General features: G+C 39.2%; 1 protein-coding gene across 3 annotated transcripts in view; it reads right to left on the bottom strand.

The window, feature by feature from the left end:
* Positions 1 to 509: 509 nt before the first annotated feature.
* Positions 510 to 15,951, bottom strand: part of slc43a1b (solute carrier family 43 member 1b) — a 30,457-nt gene continuing 15,015 nt past the window's right edge. Inside the window, exons 6-15 of one of the 3 annotated variants that reach the window (XM_072383540.1) lie at positions 12,500 to 12,592; positions 12,052 to 12,185; positions 8,098 to 8,240; positions 6,248 to 6,394; positions 6,095 to 6,130; positions 5,854 to 5,986; positions 5,529 to 5,691; positions 5,318 to 5,391; positions 1,062 to 1,185; positions 510 to 927 (exon numbers count right to left, since the gene is read on the bottom strand). In XM_072383540.1, coding sequence (XP_072239641.1) covers positions 775 to 927; positions 1,062 to 1,185; positions 5,318 to 5,391; positions 5,529 to 5,691; positions 5,854 to 5,986; positions 6,095 to 6,130; positions 6,248 to 6,394; positions 8,098 to 8,240; positions 12,052 to 12,185; positions 12,500 to 12,592 — 1,200 coding nt within the window. In that variant the 3' untranslated portion in view covers positions 510 to 774. Of the gene's footprint in view, positions 928 to 1,061; positions 1,186 to 5,317; positions 5,392 to 5,528; positions 5,692 to 5,853; positions 5,987 to 6,094; positions 6,131 to 6,247; positions 6,395 to 8,097; positions 8,244 to 12,051; positions 12,186 to 12,499; positions 12,593 to 15,951 lie in introns of those variants that run through there. The other 2 variants (XM_072383539.1, XM_072383541.1) reach the window with 2 other exon arrangements.

Genomic DNA, 15,951 nt, shown 5'->3' on the forward strand with positions numbered 1-15,951 from the left:
GTTGGTCACTAGTTCGTCAAAGCGATTCCTGTAGTGAAACACCTTACTCTGTTATCAAAGAACCAGGGATTATTAAGTAATGCAACAATATCTTATTACATTATGGTAATCTCTTCGGAATTGTTGTAATTTTATGTTTTTGTAATAACCAATGATTACCTTAATTGTGACCTAAAGCATACTCACATAATGTAGATTAAGATAGATTAAAAGATTAGCAACTTTACAAAAGCAAGTTTTAGCCTCTTCATTACTGCAAAGACATAAGCAACATTACTGCATGTGGTTAGTAAAATGGGATAAAACAATGAGAGATACTGTAATGGTTCCTCAGTCGTTATGTTTATTTGTAGAAATGACAGGAAAAAGCAGAGCTGACTCAAAGTCTTTATGTTTGGACGCAACAGCTCTAATTACTAAAAATTATCACATGACAGAAGTTTTTCAAACAATAGGCCTAACTTCAAGTTACATCTCAAGTACTGCCAATATGTGGCACTATTACAGGCTCTTTTCAATGAGTTTTGTTTATTTGAAAATAAGAATGAAAAAAAAAAACTTTTTTTTGCTTTGTTCATGCTAGGTGCTATTGTTTTATCATTGTGTATCATTTGAAGTGTCCAAATGTCATTGAAATGAGGTTGCACGTGCAACCTTAAGTTGGTACATAAATTAATAATTTCCCCTCAACCAAGCACCTTAAACAGTATGTCCATTCGGTGTGTGTCCATGAACAGAAAGCCCATTGGCCTGGCTTTTAGAATGTCCACTGTCTTACTGGTTTAGGATATCATTCTTTCTCTCTGACAGGCAGGCAACCATGATATCTCGATTTACCTTTTCCCTGATCAGGTTTCTACGGTGATAAAACAGATACAATGGCAACAGAAAACCAGTCAGGGAGAGGATGAGAAGGCCCACATTGATCTGTTATAAAGAGAGACATGTCAGTACATGTTGCAAACCTGTACAAGAGCCTGTTGGGTCTACTGTATTTGCTTATAATTTCTGTTTTGACTGAGTTTGTATACAGTGTGTGTATATGAGTGAGTGTTCCCTACCCAGTATGGATCTCCATTGAGATGTCCCACCATCAATGTGAACAATGGTTGTTGGAGCAAGGCAAAAAAAGCACTGATCATAGACTGCATACCTGTCAGTGTCCCAAAGTGGTTGGCTGGATACCTATGGAGGGATAGGAACATAAAAAAAGGAAAGTGTGTCTTTTATAATATATAATAATTAATAAATAAAGACTGTGATTCTTACATTTACTGTTATTTTCATTTCACTGCATCATCCCATTCCAAACTGTTGGGACAGTAAAGTTTTTATCAATTCGTAATCCTCTTGCAAGTAAAAAGATGTTCTGGTACTGAGGATATCCAGTGATGGAGTGTTTCAGATGATATTTTTTCTCATTCTTCGTGCAAAACGTCATAAGGTGTGTAACATTACGAGGTTGTTGCAGTCAACCCCCTAATTTTTTCAATAAAGAGAACCACACAGAGGTCTCTTCTCCCAGGTTTTTGGGCCTGGGAGAGGAGACCTCTGTGTGGTTCTGTTTAACCAACAAAGAGGTGGATTTTAAGAGAGGATTTATAAACTTCCAGAGTTTTTGACTACCAAATATGCAGTGGGAAACTATTCCACAGCTTCGGGGCAACCACTACAAAAGCTTGATTGCCTTTAGTTTTTAGCCTACATTTAGGCACATCCAGGTATAGTTTGTTAGCAGACCTGAGAGCTCTGATTAAAAGCTCACAAATCAACTGTTAGGTCATGTTCAAGAGGCTAAAAATAAAAGTGTCAAGTGGAGGAGACAAGGTTACATGGCTGCTTAGTTTCTGTTTTAGAAACAGAATGGTTGAGGTAAGGAATTACAGCTAAATATCCTGATTATGGATCACTGGGGCATGAAAAAAATCTTTTTTTTTAGAATGTCTTTCAATTCAATTCAATTAAATTTATTTATATAGCGCCAGATTACGACAATTGTCATCTCAAGGCACTTAAGTAATATAGTCCAATTCAGGCCAATTGGAATTCAATTCATTGTAATCATAATCCAATTAATTCATATAGAGCCAATTCAAAAATTAATATCCTAGCTAAGGAAACCAACAGATTGCACCGAAACTTGTCTTCAGTCCAATCTCCCGTCCTGAGCGTGCCTGAGGCGACTGTGGAAAGGAATGACTCCCTTTTAACAGGAAGAAACCTCTGGCAGAACCAGACTCAGGAAGGGTGGCCATCCGCCTCGACCAGCTGGGGTTTGAGAAGACAGAAAAGAGGGAAAAGAGGGGGGAAAAACACCAAAACGCCATTCAAAGGATATCTGTTGGAACAGGGAAACACAAGTTAATAACCACAGTAATGTCACATGTACATAAAATCAATTGTGAAATTAAACAGGGGGAAAAAGAGAGCAAAGTGAGGAAAGGTGTGACAGATGAGGTCCCCCAGCAGTCTAAGCCTATAGCAGCTTAACTATGGGATGTTTCAGGATTAGAGTAACTATATAACTAGACAATTTCTCCCTGAGGCGCTCAGGTCCAAAGAGAACAACTTCAGTTTTGTCTGAATTTAAAAGCAGACAGTTCTGAGTCATCCAGGTCTTTATGTCTTTAAGACAGGCTTGTAGTCTGACCAACCTATTGGTTTCATCTGGTTTCATAGATAAGTACAGCTGAGTATCATCAGCATAACAATGGAAATTTATGCCATGCTGTCTGATAATGTTACCTAATGGAAGCATGTATAAAGTAAAAAGAATTGGTCCAAGCACAGAACCCTGAGGAACTCCATGACTTACTCCAACGTGTGAGGAAGATTCTTCATTTACAAAAACAAACTGGAATCTATCAGATAAATATGACTTAAACCAGCCTAATGCAGTTCCTTTAATCCCAATAACATGTTCAAGTCTCTGTAACAGAATGCTGTGATCGATCATATCAAATGCAGCACTGAGATCCAACAGGACAAGCACAGAAACAAGTCCGCTATCAGAGGCTAAGAGGAGATCATTGGTAACTTTCACCAGTGCTTTCAGACCTGAAATACAAAAATGGATATATATTGGCAAATGATAAGGATGTCTATGGGACAACTCATGAAATGTATTTAATTAATACTGTAAGAAGTAAAAAAAAGTAATATATAACAATAATAATTATCACAGTTTTTTCTGATTTGGAGCTGCTGTAATATGTATCAGTTCTTTCGAGGTTTTGAATAAAAAAAGTTGTAACTGTCTGACAGCATTAGCGCTGTCAAATGGCTCTTGGTCAAATGGCCAAAGAAAAAAATGATCAAAGAGTCCATTCAGACAGCTTTTGGTCTCAATCAGCGTCTGAAATTAATATTAATCTTTATGTTCTAGATGTTCTATCTTGAGGTGTAAATCACTAATCACTTTCACTGCCCCTACAACTACCTTCTACAACACGATACTTTCTTGAATGTTAAATGTCATATCTTCTACTTAAAATCAACTCTGTTTGTAACTAATTAGTTAAATGTCGTGGCTGTTCAAAACAGGTGTCTCTTGCGATCTGATGAGATCCCATGTCTAAATGAGATTACTGTAGCGAATTAAGTGTGGATTAAACAAAACCTTTCACTGTGTGACACCCTGAGATTCACGTGTGGCTTTGTGGACTCACACCCACAAATTACATAGATGTTGGAATTTCACCAGTTTAAGAAAGGATAAATATCACTTCACTTTAAATAGACCTTTGTTTCTTTGAGATGCTTTGGCTCTATCCCTCAGACCCCATTGGATGCATTGGATCAATATGAGAAGTATTGCTCACTGTACCTGTCAGTGGTCATAATCCTATGGCTGATTGGTGTAAAAGACAATTGGTAGATGCTCTTTTGCTGCATCTTTTTATTTTTTTTTATATGGAGCCATATTGCCATCTGGTGGTCATAGTCACAGAGTATTTAAGGCTAAAAATAATGAGTGTATAAGACATCTGAATGGTAACTTCAACTCATATCCATCCATCCATTTTCTATACTCGCTTAATCTGTTGGTCGGGTCGGGAGCCTATCCCAGCAGTCATCGGGCGAGAGGCTGGGTACACCCTGGACAGGTCGCCAGTCCATCACAGGGCCACACAAGTACAAACGAGACAAACAATCACACACATGCTCACACTCACTCCTAAGGACAATTTTAGAGACACTTCAACTCATATATTAATCAATTTTTACATATCATTACGTGTGTTTTTAGGTGGTGTGGTGGTTAGCACTGTTGCCTAACAGTGAGAGGGTGCCAGGATCAATTCCTGGCTGGGGCCTTTCTGTGTGGAGTTTGCATGTTCTCCCTGTGTATGTGTGGGTTCTCTTTGGGCTTCCTCTCACTGTCCAAAAACAGCATGTTAGGTTAAGTGGTTTCTCTACCAAATTGTCCTTAGGAGTGAGTGTGTGTGTGTGGTTGTTTGTCTCATTTGTCTCTGTGTGGCCCTGTGATGAACTGGTGACCTGTCCAGCATGTACCCCACCTCTGGCCTGATGACTGCTGGGATAGGCTCAAGCCCCCCCACGACCTGACTGATGGATTAAGCGGGTATAGAAAATGGATGGATTATGTGTGTTTTTTTTGTGATAAAATAGGGCCCAATGCATTATAGTTCATTATTCTGGAGCATGAATTTAGAGGCACTCATCTGGATTGTAAAGATATTTTAGCATTTTCACCACTATTTAAGTTTATATTTGAGATTTAAAATATTCTTGTTTTTTTTTTGTACATTTAACACTAGATAGCTTCCTTTACTCAACTGTCCACATAATTTAATATTGTGTTTATCGTTTGTTTTACTCATTTATTCATACTTGCGATAATTGTTGTTAACCTCATTCTGCCATTTACTAATGTATCTTTTAGACCCCTCTGAACAAATATTTGTTAGATTGTTGTTAGATTAGAATGGAGAAATGGATGTATTTTCAATCACACAATTTACCATAGAATCTACTATGAGAATCAAACTTTGGCATTGACTTTTACACCCAACACAAGGGCTATAAAATTTCATGTCATATCATCGGCTGAAATCAGAGCCTAAGTCTGACTCATGCCCTGCCTGCATGAATAAAAATAAGGAAACAAACAATCAAACAAATAAAATAAGCTCTGTAAAGCTGAGGGGAGCTGTAGAGTCTGGTTATGGCTTTTTGTTTGGGTTTCTGATGATTCCAAGCTTTATACATTACATTGTACATTCCTTTGTACATTCAAGATCTATTGAGAATAAAAACATTTTCTAGTTTTCAAAACCCTCACAGTGTTACTCACACAGCAGCATAGAGACCTCCACAGCAGGAATGGATAAATCCTCTCACAATGGTGTGCAGAACAAATGACACCACCTATTAAAGAACAAGAGAGGGAGCAACAGACTGATTTATAATGATTAGTGTTTGTTCCTCCATAAAGTGCATTTGAATGAATGTTCATATGCATTATGCTTTCTTACATGGTTAACATAAATCTTTGTTTTTCTAACCTGTATTTGTAAATTGTCAATTAAGGAAATTATTCCAAAGGTGACCAAAAGAAGGTTGGTGAAGATGAAAGCCTGCATGGCATTGGTCAGTTTCTGGATCTTTCTGTCTCTCCTTGGGGGATTTGATTTGTTGAAAGCTAGATTTTGTCCAAGGTCTTTTACACTGAAATCCAAGAGGGGGTCATTTTAGAGAAAATATGAGGAGACAAAATTAACTCTTAAAAATTCAGTATAATAAGCACATGGCTTGTGATCTGTTGGACACCAGTACAAAGCAACACAAAACCTAAACCTATAAAGAATAGCGACAAAATCAGGTTCATACCTCCTTCTTGTTTGTGTGTTGGCATTTTCTTCCTCACACTCCTTCATCCTCCAGTCCATGATGTAACCAATCAAAGGGCATGTCAGCAGACATAGTATCTGCATTGTACCAAAGATAGACGAGTAGAAACCCACTGGAGAGAAGATGTAGACTGAAATAAATACAAGTGCATGCAAATAGCAGGGCTCAACACACAACCTGGACTTGGTCTTGTGTTGAGTCTCTGTCTCTGTACAGTTACCTTGCTCCTCCACCTTCTCCTGTAGCTCTTCAGAGGCTGAAAAAGACAAAAGCAGCAGGTCAACCATCATCACTTTTAGTAACACAATAGTGTTTTAACACTATTTTAGTTTGTTAGTTTTGTGATTCACACTAATTGAGTTATTATTCTTACGTTGGGGGTAACCATTAGTGACCAGGAATTCCATCATTTTATTCATGGCACCCATAAAAAAGATCAGCCTCAGCTGGGTGATAGCAGTGGTGATGACACTCCACAGAAAGATAGGAGAGCACACAGAATGACAGAGTGGCACTGAGGCTGAGGAGAGAGAGAGACAAAAGTATTATTAGAATTCAGGATTTAGTTCAGCAGACACAGTTGGCTTCACAGTGAGTATGTTTTCAGTGATTTTGGTAATTTGCTATGCTGATGATACTCAGCTGTACTTATCTATAAAACCAGATGAACCCAACAGGTTGGTCAGACTACAGGCATGTCTTAAAGACATAAAGAACTGGATGACTCAGAACTGTCAGCTTCAGACAAAGCTGGAGTCATTATCTTTGGACCTGAGCGTTTCAAGGAGAAACTGTCTAACTATATACTTACTCTAGATGGTATTTCCTTGACTTCTAATACTACATTATGGAACCTTGGAGTTATTTTTTACCAGAATTTATCATTTGACGCACATATAAAACAGGTTTCTAGGACAGCCTTCTGTCACCTTCGTAATATTGTTAAAATCAGGAACATCCTGTCTCGGAGTGATGCAGAAAAACAAGTCCATATATTTGTTACTTCAAAATTGGACTACTGTAATTCTTTATTATTGGGCTGTCCCACAAATTCTCTGAAAAGCCTCTAGCTGATCCAAAATGCTGCAGCCAGAGTTTTGATGAGAGGGAGAGATCATATTTCTCCAGTTTTAGCTTCTCCTCATTGACTCCCTCTTGCATACAGAATAGAATTAAAATTCTTCTCCTCACATATAAAGCTCTTAATGACCAAGCGCCATCATATCTTAAATACCTCATTGTAAGATATTTTCCTAACAGAGCATGTCGCTCCCAAACTGTAGGTTTACATGTGGTTCCCAGAGTTTCTAAAAGTAGAATGGGAGGCAGAGCCTTCAGTCATCAGGCCCCTCTCTTGGGGAACCAACTGCCAGTAAATGTCTAGGAAGCAGACACCCTCTCTACCTTTAAGACGAGGACTAGACGTAAAACTTTCTATTATGATAGTTAGGGATGGCTCACGTGACCCTGAAACATACCATAGTTAAGCTGCTGTAGGCCTAGCCTGCTGGGGGGCCTCTTATGTCTAAACATTCCTCACTTTGCTCTCTTGATTCACCCGATTTCTTCCTTTTAAAAGGGAGTCGTTTCTCTCCACATTAGCCCCATGCATACTTAGGACAGGAAATTGGACTGAAGAGAAGTTTCGGTGCAATCTGTTGGTGCAATCTGTTGGTTTCCTTAGCTAGGAAATTGAATTGAACTGAATCATTGGTTTACTCCATTACAAATACTTAGGCTTCATGTATTGGGTATCCGGTGTCTAGATGATCTGGCCGCCACGATCATGAAACATAAATCCAGTTGAGAAGGTTGGATTCAATCTTTACATTAGATATGACCAGATAATAAATACAACTTGCACCCTTTCAGATTTAACAGACTTTAAGAGGTTCTTGGTGTTCTTTTTAATGTAATTCTTTTGTAAATGGCAAGCCGTGTTATTCCACACTATCACACCACCTTTATGCTTCATGGTGGGCTTCAAACATTAAGTTCACCTTCTGTTCCCCTTCCTTTTCTGCATCTCACTAAGACAGAACAGCTGAACCCAATATCTCTAATTTGTTTTAATGTGGCCAAAAAAGTTTTTTCTGAATAAAACTGCAATATATGCAATATATAACAAACAATATATGAACAGCACAACATCATTGATAGTCTCAAACCTATTAAAAGACAAGAAACAGGTCACCAGTTGACTTGAAATCAAACAAAATGTACCCTTTGCTGAAATTTTGGAGTCTCCCTGCTTGGACTCTGGTTGACTTGCTCCTATGGTATCTTCCATAATAGTTACATGGGTGATATACCTGTCCCCAGAAATCCTATCATCCGTCACAACCCTGTTCAACCTCACCTTTTTACTGCTGAAAGAAGAAAAAAGAAGAAAAAAGTCTGAGAATTAGTTTTGTAGGAGATAATGAAGGTACATTGTCTATGATTACTTTATTGAATTTCTATTTTCACCAGTAATGGAGATGTCCTTCAGTAGATGGAAAAGGGTCAACATCAAACACATCAGTAAATTTCGTCAGAATCTACTTGTCAGATTAGATTTAAGTGGATTATTTGTTCAGGCCAAAGGTTACTTTCATTTGATATATTGATCAACTGATATGTCAGGACCGCTGGGATAGGCTCCAGCCCCCCCGCGACCCGACTGACAGATTAAGCGGGTATAGAAAATGGATGGATGGATGGATAGCTCTGAGCTTAGAGGCCTGCAGTATGTGTGACTGGCAGTATTACAGCTATGTCTATAGTTAGAATGAAAGTCTGCTGCCACCCCCCCCCCCCCCTCCCCCCGACTGTAGCAATCCAATGCTAAGTGCAAAGGCTTTTCAGTTTTTAATTTGATCACTTATGTATTGAACTGCAGACTGACAAATCCCCTAAAGACTAACCCAAACTATAACCCTCATCACAGAGCACACGTTCACCAGAACTCATGTAATAACTTAGTTTGTGACAGAAACGCTGGTGAGGTTGGACCCAGACGCAGGTCTTTCAAAATCAAAAGGGTTTATTAAAAAAAACAGAGAGTAAGAACAAAAAGCCCGGCTGAGCCGGATAATCAGAAATACTTCAACACGAAAAAACAAGACTGTGAAAACAAAACAAGACTATGGGCTAAATAACTTTAACAAAGGCTATGATTTTGAGCAGGACTATGAGGCAGGAAACCAGACTTCTGTGGCATGACGTGAAGGGTTGGTGAGGATTCTGGAATGAATGAAAGGAAACCAGGAGACTAAATCCTGTGGAGGGAGTGATTAGTGAATGACGTGCAGCTGATGACAATGAAACAGGTGACATGAGTGAAGCTGATGGCAGGGGAGAAACATGACAATAACAGAATCTAAAAACATGACAAAGAACCTGAAAACACAATTATCAAAACATAAACTGTGACAATGTCTGAACATAACAGCAATCAAAACATAAACTGTGACAGAAAAACATAAGCTGTGAAAGTTTGTTCACATGTCCAAAACATAGTTCATGTTTCAAGATGGCTCTGTGTAGCTGTGTCACGATTTAGGTTTGATTCATGTCTTGTCTCGTCATTTCCTGTTTTATTTTGAAATATTAACTTCCCTCTCGTTTCAGGTACCTTGCCCTTCCTCCTATGTCAAAGCGTCTGATTGTCTTCCCTGATTCCCAAAGTGTTTCCACCTGTTCCCCTTGGCTCCTCTTGTGCTCAAATAGTCTGCGTCTCCCTTGTCTTGTGCCAGTGTGTTGTTTCTATAATGAGCATGTAACTTCATGTGGCGAGATTGAACCTGTGGGTTGTAGGGAACTCAGTTAAGAAAATGCTGTACAAGGTTTGAGCTTTATTGTAAAACTGCCACATTTTGTGTTGTGGAACATATTTGCTATAAAGGGATTTTATGATATAATAAAGAGGACTAGTACCTGTCTGAAAACCTAAAATAAAGGGGAATTCAACAGATAATGTGAATTGATTTTAAATGTATTTTCTCTCATAGCAAACCATGACATCACCACAAAAATGTCTCAACTTTTATTTTATTTATTTATTACAACTCTGTAGAGCATTCATTTCCTACAAGGATCTCTAAGATTATTCTGGTAACAATTATCTTAAATGATTTAATAGGCTAATGATTTATCATTATTCATCACGCAACCTACATGATTATCAAGCTCTTAATTTAATCCTTCTTTTTAGATTTAAACTGTACAAACAATGACTCTTCATCATTCAACTAAAAGGGACATATGAATAAAACATCACTATTTCTGTTCTTAAGATAATGTATTTGAGTGTCTGAGATCACTATCAATTGAAAAACTGTATCAAAGTACGCCTTCTGCTGAAGGCCAGAGACTCAGCTTTCAGATCAGAGGATGCAGAGGAATACAGCACATCCAGGACCAACCTCAGGAGAACCATCTGGAATGCTAAAAGACAACACTGACAATCACTTCCACAACTCTGACCGGCATTGCATTTGGCAGGACATCCATCTCATCACAGAATACCAACCCATTAAAGCGGCTCCTTCCACATCTGACCCTTCCTTTCCTAATAGACTTAATAACCTCTACACTTGCTTTGACAGGGACAGCAACACCATCTGTCAAAATCATTCCTCCACCTGATGACCAGCCACTGATTCTCTCCACTGCTGACGTGCAGGCCGAACTGAGCTGTCCATACTAGGAATGCTGCAGGGCCTGATGGGATCGTCAGTTGGGTCCTCAAGGTGTGTGCAGAGCAGCCCGCCGATGTTTTCACCAACATATTATCATATATAACTGGACCAGTCAGATGTCCCTACATGCCTGAAGACCTCAACAATCATGCCAGTACCAAAACATGCAACTGCAGCTGACCTGGATGAGTTCATCCTAATGCCCCGTACACTTATAGCCATCAAGTGCCTGGAGAGACTGATCAGGTCCCAACTCAAATAATGCCTCCCTCCCACCCTGGACCCATTCCAGTTCACTTATAGAGCAAAATGGTCAACTGAAGATGCCATTTCCTCAATCCTGCACTCCCCCCTGACACAACCAACGTGTATGTCAAAGTGCTGTAGTTGACTACTCATCAGCATTTAATGCTGTCAGACCATCCAGACTGATGTCCAAACTCAGTTACCTGGGCATCAGCGCATCACCCCACAACTTGACTCTGGACTTTCTAACCAACTGTTCAACTAACTATGTGATATTGGCCTGGAAACCAAAACCGTGAACTGAGGTATATCAAGCCCTTTGGTGCTCCAAGGCAGTTTCGGGCTAAAAAAATTGCATAACAAAGGTCAGTGTATGTCAAAACAAGTCAAAAGTACATAGTTTTGGGGTTCAAAAACTTCTAAAGTGTTGCTCAAAGCTTACTAAACCGTCTGTGGTGCTCATATATTCAGGATGTTCTTACTCTGAATCCCATGACTAGTTTCTGTCACGTTCTGTCAAGTTTTGTATGGTCTTGTCTTGTTTTCAGGTTAATTTCTGGTCATGTTTTTTCCCCTGTCACATTAGGTTCACTGAAGTCACCTGTTTTGTTTCACAGCTGCTCTCCATCACCAATCACCTCCCTTAGTATTTAGTTTCCCCAGTCACATTGCAGAATCCTACCTCACCTTTCCCCATGGTTCATGGTTCATGGTTCATGATTCATGGTTCATGGGCCATGGTTCATGGGTCATGGTTCATGGGTCACGGTCACGGTTTGTCAGGTCAGGTTTTGCCTCTTTCCTTCCAAGTCATAGTCTCGTCTTGTTTTCATTGTTCTTAGTCATAGTCTTGTTTTGTTTTGTGTCACAGTATAAGATTTTTTATATCCGGCACAGCTGCACCTTTTGTTCTTTGTTTTTGTAAATAAATCTACTTTTGCTTAAGTTCTGCATCTGGGTCCTTCCTTCCACACGTTTGTGACAGTTTCATGCACATTTTATGTGTATGAAAGCTTTTTCTATATTAACCCACCAAAGTTTCCTCTGCTAAAAATCCAATTCTTAACCTTTTATATATGTCCATAATATATTACATGGTTCTATGCAATTGGAAGTATCAATTGATATGTAACTTGATTATATAATTGAGATATAAATGAATTACACTTATTAGAATTGGTCATTGCTTCACAGAGATAACGAAGGCTGGGGTCAGCATGCAGGCTTCCACAGGAAATTTTGCACCTACGTGTATCTGATGTCTTCAGGTACAGGGAAAAAATCCCCAGGCCAATTCAGGAAGCAGTTGAGGAAGACCATGCAGGCCATGCCGGTCCACACCCACATGATGACCCGAAAGGACACACCAAGATCATAAATCAACTGGAGGATGAAGCAGAAGATGTGGTAGTAAGAAAAAGAAGGAGGCATGGAGAAAGAGTTTTTTTTCAAATTCTTCCTGAGGTTTTATTTCTTTATTATCCACAGTTTATTTTGTTATGTTTAGATTTGTCATTCTTTGTCAGATTCATTGCTATTGGTTTAGCGCCCTTCCCTTTTTGTTCTCCCCTGTATTGTCAGCCTCTTTCTTGAATCTCTTCTCCTCTTTGAAAGTCTTTTAAAACATATTTCTATCATAGTTTCCTATCCTTTAGTTACTTCTTTTATAGTGTGTCTTTGTGTTTGTGTGGTAGCACCTTGGCACCAGGAAAGGTGACAGCTGAAGAAGCATAAGAACCAATCATCAGAGAGAGGATAGTTGATCTTACATTCCCAAACATGTTAGGCAGCTACAGGAGAGAGAAACACATTGAAAACAAAAAGTAAAATTATAAAATTATACAAAAATATGGTTAACATCTTAATCAGCTATGTTTTGATCAGTTCAACCATTTAAACCTTGTGGATAAATAACAATAGAACAGAAACATGACAATGATAGACTGAATAGCTGTCATAAACTAATGTACAGTTACAGTCATTTAGATCAGGGGTCCCCAACCTTTTTTGCACCACGGACCGGTTTTATGTAGCCATTATTTTCACGGACCGGCATGAAAAAAACAAACTGAAAATACAACTGAAAAATACAACTCGCCATATCGCTGAATCAGTGGGAGCCCTGGGCTTGTTTCTCTGCAACGAGCCGGTCCCATCTTGGGGTGATGGGAGACAATGACACTCGAAGTGTGTTCCTTATGTCCAGTCTGTTCCGTAACTTTGTCTTGGTTGCTGTCACTGCAGAAAAGCTTGCTTCACAAAGATAGGATGTTGGAAATGGTAGCAAGGTTTTCAGTGCTTTTGTGGCGATGTCAGGACATTCTGCCTTGACTTTCATCCAGAACATCGGCAGAGTGGTTGTCTCAAATGTACGTTTAAAGCCACCGTCATTTGCGATCTCCATTAGCTGATCTTCTTGTTGCACGGACATGCTGGATTCGCCCGGTTTGTTTACAAATGGATCGCGGATCCATTCCCTCGTGGGTCTTTTGTGGTCGGGAAGTAGCGCTCAAACTCTTGTAAAAGCAGAGACAGGTGGTCGCGCACCAGCTGGGAGAATGCTGGCTCAGGCGCAGTGTCCTCCTCCAAAATCCCCGCTAATGATTGAAACATGTCAAATATCCCTCTGTCCACTCGCCGTCCCCATAATTCCAGTTTGGCTTTGAATGCAGCTACTTTATCTGCCAACTTGAACACAGTTGTCATTTTCCCCTGAAGTGACAGATTAAGTTCGTTGAGCAGGTTGAATATGTCGCACAGGTAAGCGAGTTTTGCGACCCAGTCCGCATCACTGAAATGAGCTGCCAGTGGCGACTTTTTTTCTGAGAGAAATCTCTGCAGCGGCTCTCGTAACTCAAACACTCTGGCGAGTGATTTTCCTCTGGATAGCCATCTTATTTCTGTGTGTAAGAGAAGGCGCCTGTGCTCTGCATCCATCTCCTCACAAAGCTGCTTGAACAGACGGGAGTTGAGTGCGTGTGCTTTGTCGTGGTTAATAACTTTAACAACATCATTAAATACACCATGAAGTTCAGGTGACATTTTGTGTTCACCTGTGGCGATAAATCCAAATTATTACTCCTGGTATTGTCTGTTAAATGAAGCTTTCTTTTTCTTCTTGGAGGTCGAAGGCTCATCTTCTGTCTCCTCAGTTGGCCTTTTCTCCAAAGATTTTTCGCTGGTTTGCGGGCTTAGTTTTGGAATGACGCATCACGTGACCGAGACATCTTTACGTGACAAGAGACACATGCGGATGTTAAGCAGCACAAGAGAATCTGGTCGTTTTTTAAAATAAAACATCTTTCAGACTCTAATAAGCAATATAACAGAAATTATATAAATTATTTATTTTTTCTGTGCGACCCTGTAACAAATGACTTACGGCCCGGTACCGGTCCGTGGCCCGGTGGTTGGGGACCACTGATTTAGATGTAGTGTAGACATGCAACCAGTAGGTGGTGCTACAGCATTTCTATTTATAAGATTGAGCTTACTAAGGGACAGGTTCAAATGCACAAACATGGATACACACATGCACGCACGCACGCACACACACACACACACACACACACACAAACATGAAAACTCAAACTTATGGAGTTAGCTTGTTTGTCATGATAATTTAATGAGTATATAGGCATGTGAATATCAACATTCTCTGACCATGCAAATGGCAGATTTGAGAATGTGTGTGAATGGATTTGTTTTTGTTGTCATCTCAGCAGGACTTTTTCTGGAGCAAACACTGACTTTATTGAGCTCAGTAATTAATTTAGGCACAAATGCTTGTTCTTAAGGTCTATTTCATTTATGGGGTCCTGGTCAGGGTTTGAAGTAAGGTATGAAATCAGGTTAATTATAGCTTAAGGTTAGGCGTAAACTGCTCACGGTTAAGTTTAGGGTTTGAGTTAGGTCTTCCATGGGCTAGGTCTTAAAAAGGGTTGCTGTGTGAAGCTGTGGTGGTTTGTTTATGTGTCAGCAGACTTTCATTCTAACTATAGACATAGCTGTAATACTGCCAGTCACACTGCATGTGGTTCACTTCATACTGCAGGCCTCCAAGCTCAGTTTAAACTAATTGTTTATATATGATAGATGACTGCTGATTTGAAGTTATAGTTCATTAAAGCTCACACATTATCTTTCTGAAAAACAACAACAATAAAACATGCACCGTATTCTTATTTTATAAGAACAGAATAATGTAAATAAACATTGATTTGTTGTTGAGAAATATGGCAAGATAACAAGATAATGTTTGTGTAAGGTTAGGTGAGAAACACGAGAAGTGGTGAGTACAGGAATCATTTGATCACAAAAAGTGATCAAAGAAAAATTGTATTAAATAAAAATAAGAGAAGATTTTTAAGTGGCTTTTTTCACCACTACACAGCTGGCCATTCACAGTGTGACAGGGAAATGATTCCCCTTTACATTGTTTTCCTGACACTTAGAAATAAAGTGATTTGCGGGATATTGTTTGGTTTAAATTTTTTCCTTTCTTCCTTTCACTTCCTCTCATTCATTCTTTCTTCCTTCCTTCTTTCTTTCCTTTATTTTCCGTTTGTCTTTCTTTCGGATTTGTTTTTAAAATGTATTCTTTTCACTAAAAAGAAAAAATGTGTCTCTAGCAGGATGTTTTGGTTTTTTTTAAGCTCCGTTTCAAGTCAAAAGGATCATGACACATTCTCAATATTATATTTTTTTACTTCATAAAGAACCACTTCTTTTTGAATGTGTTAAAATGGATGAGCTATCTTGACCTTTTTGTAATAAATATATATATATATATCCTCCTTCAGCCCTTGGTATTTTTCAAGCTTTTCGTGTTCCTTCTTCTTCATGTTGCTGTCACTTGGAATTGCTACATCTATTGCTACTGCCTTCTTCTGCAGTTTGTTGACCACCACAAGGTCCAGGTAGTTAGCTATCACCTGTTTATCATTCTGGATGTGGAAGCCCCACAGGATCTTAGCTCTATCATTCTCCACTACCTTTGGATGTATCTCCTATTTTGACTTTCTAACCCATACTCGGCACAGATGTTACTGTATACTATTCTCACACTTTATTGGCGTTCCATGCTTGCCTGCATTTTACACCCCGCTATTATGTGCTGGACTGTCTTAGAGGCCTCTTTGCACAGCCT

This window comes from Leuresthes tenuis, unplaced genomic scaffold (assembly GCF_036924035.1).
Source record: "Leuresthes tenuis unplaced genomic scaffold, fLeuTen1.0.hap1 SCAF_4, whole genome shotgun sequence".
In the NCBI taxonomy this organism is placed as follows: domain Eukaryota; kingdom Metazoa; phylum Chordata; class Actinopteri; order Atheriniformes; family Atherinopsidae; genus Leuresthes; species Leuresthes tenuis.